This window comes from Culex quinquefasciatus, chromosome 2 (genome assembly GCF_015732765.1).
Source record: "Culex quinquefasciatus strain JHB chromosome 2, VPISU_Cqui_1.0_pri_paternal, whole genome shotgun sequence".
Classification (NCBI taxonomy): domain Eukaryota; kingdom Metazoa; phylum Arthropoda; class Insecta; order Diptera; family Culicidae; genus Culex; species Culex quinquefasciatus.
The window spans coordinates 140,556,284-140,566,750 of record NC_051862.1 but is presented as its reverse complement, the minus strand read 5'-3'; the positions used below and the strand labels follow the sequence as shown (position 1 = coordinate 140,566,750).

Genomic DNA, 10,467 nt, shown 5'->3' with positions numbered 1-10,467 from the left:
TAGTATCGTTTCAAATGAACTTTGAGTTGGGTCAGAATTTCGGATTGTTCCGGATTTATCGCAGATTCCCTTGGGGTACCTTTGTTTTGGCCAGTGGGGTCACTTTATGTTTACTTAATATTTTTCTTCAACAGTATAAAGTTTTAGTGGAAAAAACTGAAGTATTATCAAAAACAAATACTCCTATGCGTATATGGCATATGATGACCCCTCCACATAGCCCTGGGACCACCGGAACCGGTTCCGTAGTACAGCCGTGGGGGACAAAATCTAGAAGTCACAGAAATATGTCATGCGACATGTCAAAAAATATCTACTGGCTCTGAAAAGTTGAGTGCTACCCCTCAAAAGAGTGTCCGAGGCCATCTGGACACTTTGGCCACCTGGAACCGGTAAATCCGGAGCATGGTCCATGGTAGAAAAATGTGATCTGTAATTCCCATAGTGCGACATGTCAAAAAACATCTACTGGTGAACCCGGAACATGGTCCATGGTAGAAAAATGTTATCTGTAGTCTGTTAGTCTTTTAGTTCCTGCGACAAGAAAATAATGAAGCTTTGTAAATGTCACTTAATTTTTAATTGCCGATATCCAGAACTATTGGTTCGATTTTCAATGTCAAAAATGAATCATTTGTAAAATGTACTTATTTCTTTAAAAAAAACTGCTGCATATATTTTTTTAGTCTGTCATCTTGTTTGTTTAGTAGGTATTTCGGAATGCTTAAAAAATGTAATATGCATTTGTCCTCGAATTTTCTAATTTCTCGTTGAATTATCATACTCTTTTTCATCACTAAAATTAACCGTTAGTAATTGAATTTTACAACCCACAACACAAGCTTCGAGCTGTCCTCAATGTAAGCCTGTACTCAATATTCAAACCATTCCCAGAATACTCTCCGCGTCCGGTCTGTAGTGGCCACAGGTGGGGAATCCGGGCGGGGGCTTTTTCATCTGGTCGACATCTCCCACCTGCAGGATGAGGGACATTCCGATGCCAAGGTGCCACTCGAAATGACAATGCACCAGCCAGAAGCCTGCAAAAATGACGCGAAATGTTCAAAAAGTGACACAAACTTGCACTCACTCGTGGTGGCTGCTCAACTAACCTGGATTATCGGCGCGGAACCGAACTCTGGTGTAGCCCCGGCTCGGGATGGACACGGTGTCCTTGTAGGGTGGATTATGGCTGTCCGGCATGCCACCACGACGGGGGGCTTGGGCCTTTAACCACGCAAACTTGTCCACCTGGCGTCGCGTCCCGGGTGGCACCTGGCCCTGGCCCATCACGATGAACCGGTGGCCGTGCAGATGGAACGGGTGGTACAGTTCACGAATCTGGTCGGCATCGTCGATGAGTGACATCTCGACCACGTCGTTCAGCGCCACCTGGAGCCGGTGGGTGCAGAAGCAGGCCCGGTCGGGCAGGCAACGGGCCGGTTTGGAGGTCGAGTTGCAAAATTGGTCCTCCACCGTGGCCAGCAGGTCCGGTTGGGTCAACGGCGGAAACGGCAAGTTCACCATGCTGATGTTGTTCGTGATGCCAATGTTGTTGAACGTTAGGGCCACAGCTGGGAGAGGGCGAGGGAGAAACAAGAAATTCGTCATCCTTTTGAGTCCTGCCAGAGTCCCTTTTCGTGACTTGGACGGACTGACCGACTGACCGGTGCCAGATTGATAATGAATTATTCAAGCTGACCTCGGCAGTAATGATTTGGGAGGGATTTCTACCTGCCTAATTATGAATAATCTAAACGGTGCTAATAAGCGGAAAACTGAATTCAAGCTTAGGTACAGAAGGATTACATTGTAAGAAGGCTAAATTTACTTAATTGTACGCAATTTAAAAATATATGGTTAAATATACCAATAATGATGTGGTGTGGTGTGGTGATGGTATCCAGATTTTTAAACGTAGATGGCGCGTGAAGGGGGGGGGGGGGGAAGGAGGTTCTGAGATTAAAAAAAATGTCCACGTGGTTTATGGGTGGTCCCTTGCTGAATAGAATGCCGTTATTCGTTTTTGCAAAAAAAGTTATGCCATTTTTTTGCACCCGTTTTATATTTCGTGACGTTACATCGCAGATTCTTACAAAAAGGGTGTTCTGCTTGCGTAGTAACGTCACGGAAGTTCTCAATGCTGTATCTTTGCGAAAAATTTACCAATTTCGATCTTACCAGTTGCAATTGACGGGAAATTAATCCTTTTCAGGACATGATTGGCTTTGGAAAAATGGTTCCTGACCACCGGAGATGTCTCGGATTTCCGGAGGTGGTTTTCAAGTGTTTTTTTTCTGAATTAGTTGCTTGAAAACATGATATTTCGGTTTACTGCAGTTAATACAGTCATCCCTCATATTCGGAACAGTTTACAGATCTGTCAATGTTCAACAAATCATAGAAAATCGATAATTGAACATAATGATTTGCTTTTTCCTTCATAAGAAAGCTTTTCTTGCGATGTTTCGATTGAAGTATAGACCTGCTGTACATTTTTACGTTTTATATCAAGTTTTTAAAGAAAAACATTGACCCTTGAAATCCACAAATTCGGAACACTTTTTTCTTACGATGTAAACAAACTTTTTTTTCTCTCCAGTAGTACTGCCCAGTGCTTTTACTGCTCTGGATAAAATAGTCTTGAAATGAGTTTTTTTTTAAAGTACTATTTTTACTAGTGAAATAGGAAGAGAATGTACAAATAAAGGTCATAAAAATAGCAGGGACGACAGAAAAGTTACATTTTGCATCCTATTGACAAATTACCACAAAAGTGTTCCGAATTTGTGGGTGTTCCGAATATGTGGGATGACTTCAGAAAACATCATTGAAAGTTGTAGTAGTTGGTTTTAGAAGCCTGGAACTATTTAGAATTCAATTACAACATCTATTTTTCCAATATATTAAGTTTAAACCACTTGTATACTAGCTCGGAGAATGTGTCTATAACACCTAAAAAAAAATATGCTTCACTCAAATTTATATAGAAAATAGTAATATTAATCTTTTCAATATTCAATCAATTTAACTTCATTTTTAAAAGATTTAGAAATGGTTTCCAAGTATTCATAATTGATGGGCACATTGGAAAGACATAATTTTCATCGAAATATTCGAGATCCATCTTTGAAAACTGTCACCATATCACCAGAGGTGAAATAGAGCCTTTCTTACAAAATGATGAAACGACAAATATATTGGTGCAATTATTTTTTCCAGAAGCATAATGATGCCACCCAGTGAGAATTTGACCTAAAGCTTCATATATATTTTTTAGGGCGTCCAATTTTCCCGGGTTTTGAATTTCCCGGGAAACGGGAAAAATATTTTTGAAATCCCGGGAATTCCCGGGACCCCGGGAAATTTTTGAAACACTCATAAAATCTATGTTTTCATTTTATTGATTATATTTTCATAGAATAAGCTCAAAAATATTGGGTAATTCTCTACCAACTCACACGAAATCGGGAAAAGTTGCCCCGACCCCTCTTCGATTGGCGTGAAACTTTGTCCTAAGGGGTAACTTTTGTCCCTGATCACGAATCCAAGGTCCGTATTTTGATATCTCGTGACGGAGGGGCGGTACGACCTTTTCCCTTTTTCGTACATTCGGGAATTCCTGGCGAATTTTTTAAGATTTCTGAGAAAAGCGTTTTTCCAAAAGCAAACCTCAAACTTTTCTTTTGTAAGAAATGCAAAAAATATTTGCAACGACCTAATGTACCTAATGGAGAACAACTATTTTTCCATTTTTGTCTGCATTCAATTCGTCTAAATTGGGTACTCCGATAAATGAATTGTATTCCGTTTAAAAGCGTCACATAATAAAAAAAGTTTTTCGCGTAATTCCATTCGACAAAAAGCTGTTGTCACTTGCTGGTGTAAAACCGGTATTTTGTTAATTCGAGGTATTTGCAGCACCATTGTTCGTGTACAACGTACTTGCGCACAATACGCTGCCAATGGTTTTATTTACCAAGCTTGAAACGACAAAAAAAAACATCCCACTTACTCATGTAGCGGACGTATCCATTTTCCGAGAACAGCAGGTTGGTGTCCGCCTGGAACGTGTCAAATGCGATGTAAAACTTTTTGTCCGGCTTCGCATCGATCAGGGCATCGTCCCGGTGAACTTCGTGGGATTCCAGGTCAGCGGCACACACGGACTGATCCCCAGGCTGGTAGCAGGTGGTGTTTGGGTGGTTCAGGATCTGACCGAAAGAAAAAAAAAAAAACAAAATAAATTGAAAATTTGAGACCCCCGGTGTGACGGTTTGTTTATGATAAATTGCTTTGGATGGAATCAATTTGGCTTTAGTACTCAGTACATACAAGACCGAGCCACGTAGCCCAGTGGTAACGCTTCCGCTTCGTAAGCGGTAGATCGGGGTTCAAATCCCGGCTCGGACCAACACAACTGGTGATCTTTTCCCTTCTGGAATCGATTGCTTAGTAAAGGGAAGGTAGTGTATCGTCACAAACTGGACCTTATCACGACACCTTAGGGAGGCGACCTATGGAATGTTAACATTAACCTTAACATGTTAACATTAAGTTGAGAATGAAACTGCCACTGAATCCGCTTTGTAAATGCCGGCCCCGATACTCTTCAAGGGTGTTCCCCTCAGGAACTGGGAAAGATTTACTTACTCAGTACATAGAGCCTTAATGGGGCCAGCAAAAAGTGTTTTTTTGACAATGTTTCTAAATGATAAAAATATTGTTGTAGAACTATGTGTGTAAGTATATAATTTCCTAATAGAACATCAGCCGAGTTTACTAGGTCAGTGTGACAATTACAGTTTCAACAGGATTAACCAACGGTTCTGTTCCACTTACCACACCAACCGGATACGGTTCGTCCCAGCCAGGAGGTTCCACCGTCGGAAAGGCCAACTCTTGGTCGCTGACGTCGGCCGGTGACGAGTACGAAAGGACGGCATACTCCTCCTTCCGCTGGATGTCACAAAAGCCGATGGCTCGTACTCGTACCCAGTAGTTTCCTGTTTGGACAGAGAAAAAGGACACACACACACAAATGAATCAATGATCGCATTTTGGGATTACAAAGTGGTGGTGGGTCGGTGTTTGTCGAAGGCCCCGTGTACGGACCTGGTTTTTGGTCTGCCGAAAGGACGAAATCGTACCGTTCGCCGGACGTCGAAACGAGCGTGTCCACGACCAGCGGTTGGACGGCGCCACCGTCTGTCGAAATGATTTGCATCCTGTGGTGTTCAATCTGGAAGAAGCGAATTAATTATTCAGACGCTCACATCCGTGATTGGTCCAGATCGGAGTGGTTTACCGCTTTGTTACTTACTTGTAACTGAAACGGACAAAACTGGCTACCGCTGCTGACTACCCGGAAACGGTAGCGTTTGCCCTGCTCTACGCGGTAAACCGTCAGTGGAGACTGTTGCAGCTCTTGGTCTTCTTCCTGGAAAATGCATTATTTGGTAATTGTTGCTTGTTTGTATTATATTGGTTTGTGGTCGATCACATTGAATTTGCAAAACAATAGATCTTAGAATTCAGATTCACAGCAATCCACTGTTTTGGTTAAATATTTCATTATTACCTTTTTTAAGTACACAGTTTTTTTTTGAATTTTTAGAAAGTAATCAAAGTGAGCGTCCAATTTGACATATAAGTCCCCTTGCAAATAAATTTCTAAACCATTCAAATTTCATCCTAAAATTGAGCAATTCTCTGATATTTCGGTCATTCGTTTTTTTTCTATTTTTTAATCCGGCTGAAACTTTTTTGGTATCTTTGGTATGCCTAAAGAAACCATTTTGCAACATTAGTTTGTACATATACTTTTCCACACAAATTTGGCAGCTGTCTATACAAAAATGATTTATGAAAATTCAAAACTCTGTATCTTTTGAAGGAATTTTTTGATCGATTTGGTGTCTTCGGCAAATTTGTTGGTATGGATAAGGACTACACTGATACGCGGTAATAAAAAACATTATTTTTATTTTTTTTTATTTTCTGATATGTTTTAGGGGACATCAAATGTCAACTTTTCAGAAATTTCCAGAATGGGCAAAAAATCTTGGCCCGAATTTTTGAATCAAAACTGATTTAAAAAAAAAAAAAAATATTGGTCGCAAAAATTACTCAACTTCATTTTTCGATGTAAAACCGAATTTGCAATCAAAGAGTATTTTAGTGAAATTTTGATAAAGTGCACCGTTTTCAAGTTATAGCCATTTTAAGATAACTTTTTTGAAAATTGTCGCAGTTATTCATTTTTTTTTAATTAGTGCCCGTGTTTGCCCACTCTCGTGGGTCTCGTGGCGCAGGGGTACCTGAGCAGGGGTAAATAACACGGGAATACCAAATTTTGGTATTACTTGGGCAAATAACAGCGACCAAAATGTGCCCTTGGTTGCCCAGTAATAGATGGTAAAATACCATGAAATCATACCAAAAGCTTGTATGTGGAAGGGCACAACAATACCATACCATGTTATTCCAAAGGTAAAATAATACCACAAAATAAAATCATTTCAATACCAAGTTACGGACTTCTGGATTTTTGAACATTGCTTGAATACCAAAACTTGGTATTGTCATGGTTTTAATTTTAGGTATTCCCGCGCCCTTGGAAAATCATATTTTGGTATTCCTGTGGTCTTCCACAAACATAATATTGGTTTGATTTCATGGTATTTTACCATCTATTACTGGGCAACCAAGAGCACATTTTGGTCGCTGGTATTTGCACAAGTAATACCAAAATTTGCTATTTTCATACCATTTTTAGTGCAGCAGTTGCAGTTAGTGAAAAAAACGTACATGATCCTTATGCAACAACCAAATCTACTCACCTGATGATTCCATGTTGTTTTTAGTGATATTCTTCACCACACCGAATGCATTTGTCATTGATGAACGGCTGTACTTGAAGTTCTTGAAGCTTCTGAAAAATAACAAGATTGAAAAATAAGTATTATTAAAATGAAACTGGATTGAAATTCACCAAAATTCAATAATCTGTTGATTGACTCGTTTTTCAAAGTATTTGGCTATCCCAACTTAGAAAAATTTCAACGTTTTTGAAAAAAATATTAGTGAGTATATCACAAAAAAAAATTAAATCAGCTTTAACATTTTTGGGTTTCAAGTCAAGTTAGCGCAAAATTAATTATCTCGTCAAAAATTTAAAAAAATCCATTGTTTCAGAGAAAATTGATGAAACCTTTCAATACCAAAATAATACCAAAATGTGGCATCCTGACTTAGAAATTTTTCCACAATATCAAGTCATTTCTGTAGGGGGTATATCAAAAATGTTTAAAATCAAGTTTGAAATTTCCGGTTTTCAATGAAAGCATTCGCTTTGAGACATCATTTTAGCGCAAAATTAATTATTTTGTCAAAATTGGTCAACATTTTCCCATAGTTTCAGAGGAAATTGATAAAACACCTTAATACCAAAATAACACCAAAATGTGCCATCCTGACTTAGAAAATTTTCCACAATTTTAAGTCATTTCTGTAGGGGGTATATCAAAAATGTTTAAAATCAAGTTTGAAATTTCTGGTTTTCAATGAAAGCATTCGCTTTGAGACATCATTTTAGCGCAAAATTAATTATTTTGTCAAAATTGGTCAAAATTTTCCCATAGTTTCAGAGGAATTTGGTAAAACACTTTAATACCAAAATAATACCAAAATGTGGTGTTCGACCATTGACAAATTCTGCAATTTTGCAATATCAAAACAATACCTTAAATTGGTATGATACCAAATTTTGCTCTTGCATAATCCTTAAGACAAATTTTTAAGGGTCCAGGAATACCAAAATTTGGTATTGATACCAGAGAAAGGTATTATTACGCATTTCCCTTGTTATTTACCCATGCTCGGGCTTAGTTGCTGAGATATTGCCATACAAAGATTTTAAAACAGAAAAATTTATGTTTTCTAAGTCTCACCAAAACAAATCATCATTGCTAATGCCGATATCTCAGCAACTTATGGTTCGATTTTCAATGTTAAAATATGAAACATTCGTGAAAATTTGTGAACTCTTCGAAAAAAATGTTTTCAATTTCATTTTAAACTTTTTGAATCAAGACCAGCATATCAAAAGGCCCAACCATAATACGCCTTTTTGAATTCGATTTTATATCGAAAAATGAAGTTGAAAACTTTTTGCGACCAGTATTTCGATTTTTTGAAAAAAATCAGAATTCAATTCAAAAATTCATAACTCGGTTAAAGATTTTTTGCCTATTTTGGAAATTTCTGAAAAGTTGGAATTTTATGTCCCCTAAAACAAAACAGAAAATAAAATTTGGATGATCGTGGAAGCGGGAATGAGAGAGAAAAGGAAAATGTCAATCGCGAGTGTGTAAACACGAAAACGTGTTCGGCTATCTTCTGCGCTGAGAGTTTCAATAAGGAGAGAAGAGCAGTTGTATTTGAGGCATGAATATTCAGGCGGGATAATTGTAGTTGCTGAGAGCTGATAATATTATATTTTAACAATACTGCGAATAACATTTATAAATAAATTGATAAAAAAACCGTCAAATTCAAATTGAGTTATCTAAAAATAGACACCGATAGACATGGAGATATATTCAGGAAATGTAGTTGAAAGTGCATTGATCGGTTCACTCTTTCAATCACTCAATAACTCACTATCTGGCTTGCTCGTTTACTTTCTTCGATCGTGCTATCTTGACACACTCTAAAAATTGCGACAACTGACCAAAGGGAATTTAGACAGAAGCTGTTTGACACACGTACATGCCCGACTTCTGTACACATTTTTAATTATAACTCAAGATCTCGGCAACCTAATTCAACCATCCTTCGGGACAATGCTCAGAACATTTTTCATTGCATGTTCTAGTTCATTTTAGTCAAACATTAAACAACTTTTTCTCGCAACGTCAGAAAACGACGCTAACGCCAAAGTGCTGCCGTTTTAACTGTTGAATTTCGCAACGTTCTTCAGAGTGGAAGAATATCTGCACTCTCTTCGGCAAAGTTGGAATATAAACTATAAGCTCATGAGGATTTAGATAAATTTAAATAAATCCAAATTGAATGAACTTATGTTTGGTAAAAACCAATCATTTATAATTTCAGACCCGGAGCGACAACCAATTAAGGTCATATTTGAGATTAGAGCTCAGTACATCCAAAAGATGATACTCACATCGAAATGCCTACCCCGACCGTTGATCAAAATCGAATCCATCTGGATGGTGCTACTCTGCAGCCCCGGAACGTACTTCTCCGCCATGTCCAGCGTCCAGTCCGCAATAATAATTATGTGCTCGGTCAGATCCGCATCGTACAACTCCCTGTTCAAATCACTCGGATTTCGCACAATCAGCGACCCAAAGTGCCCGTTGGCCTTCTGGTGTCCGGCGTGCGAATGGTAAAACTGCGTTCCCGGCTCGCTGGCATTGAACACGTACCGGAAGATGTCCCCGAACGGAATCGGACACTGCGTCACCATCGGGACGCCGTCCATCCAGGGCGTCTGCATCTGGTGCATGCCGTGCCAGTGAATCGCACCGGCCGAGCCCTCCATGTGGTTCAGCAGGTCCACCACGATGACGTCGTTCCGACAGACGGCGATCGTGGGTCCCGGGATTTGCCGGTTCAGCGTCACCACGCTCCGTTCCATGCCGTCGGCGGTGATGCACTGCGGGTGGAAGCAGTCGGAATGGTTGCCCCATCGGCATTCTTTGCAGGCCCTGTCGGAATGTTTATGGAAGTTATTCCAACTTCATAAACTCTGTTTTCGTTCAAGGGAACCGAAATTCTTTTATTTCAATCATTTTAAACTTACGATCCCATTGCTGCGTAACTCTCGGCAATCCACTTGAAATAACAAATGCGGGGTGCTTCGGTGGCACTGCAAACCCGGTCACACTCTTCCCCGGCGTAGGTCTTCATCTTCGCCGTCAACGGAACTAGGATGGGCCGGGTCTGCTGCTTGGCCCATAGCGAACCTTCAAATTAGATATTAGTTATTCTCATGTAACGTGTCATGCAGTTGTTAAAACATACTAAAATCTAATTTAAACGTTAGAAAGCCATCGATTTTATTGCTAAATAATGCCACAAGTATAATAACTACAATTTTTGCAAACATTGTTAGCTTCATAGTTACACTCTTCACCTCTATCTACTCTTGTTCAAAATTCAAGAACATGGTTTCAAATCAAACCTCCAATGATGACTGACAAAATTTTTCTGGCAAAACCTAACTCTTCTCTACACGAAAGCTTGTGTCTATGGTCATGAACTGATAATCCTACATCGGCAATATTTTAGATTGCATTAGACACCCGACCTTGGAGTTGAACTCCTCTGCCGTTGAATCGCACACAACCCAAAACAGTACAATTTCCCGATTCGTTCAATTCCGTCGGATTTTAATGGCGCACCAACATTTGATTAACGGCCGTCGATGGCTCGGGGCAG

At 39.4% G+C, this 10,467-nt stretch overlaps 1 protein-coding gene across 1 annotated transcript; it reads right to left on the bottom strand.

The window, feature by feature from the left end:
• Window positions 1-742: 742 nt before the first annotated feature.
• Window positions 743-10,077, bottom strand: LOC6031777 (laccase-2). Its single transcript, XM_038258281.1, has 9 exons — window positions 10,051-10,077; window positions 9,830-9,992; window positions 9,188-9,734; window positions 5,324-5,440; window positions 5,116-5,242; window positions 4,843-5,006; window positions 4,016-4,214; window positions 1,113-1,574; window positions 743-1,040 (listed from the first exon to the last, which is right to left on the bottom strand). Exons 2-9 carry the CDS (start codon window positions 9,934-9,936, stop codon window positions 880-882), a joined length of 1,884 nt encoding a protein of 627 aa, XP_038114209.1. The 5' UTR covers window positions 9,937-9,992; window positions 10,051-10,077; the 3' UTR covers window positions 743-879.
• Window positions 10,078-10,467: the final 390 nt, after the last annotated feature.

What these genes read in the sequence shown, in the direction of transcription:
- LOC6031777 (XM_038258281.1), bottom strand. Translation starts at nt 9,936, where the DNA reads ATGAAGACCTACGCCGGGGAAGAGTGTGACCGGGTTTGCAGTGCCACC. An exon ending in AACCGTATCCGGTTGGTGTG is followed by an intron (nt 4,215 to 4,842) that starts GTAAGTGGAACA and finishes TCTTTCGGTCAG; the next exon opens with ATCCTGAACCACCCAAACAC. An exon ending in GTTCCGCGCCGATAATCCAG is followed by an intron (nt 1,041 to 1,112) that starts GTTAGTTGAGCA and finishes TCATTTTTGCAG; the next exon opens with GCTTCTGGCTGGTGCATTGT.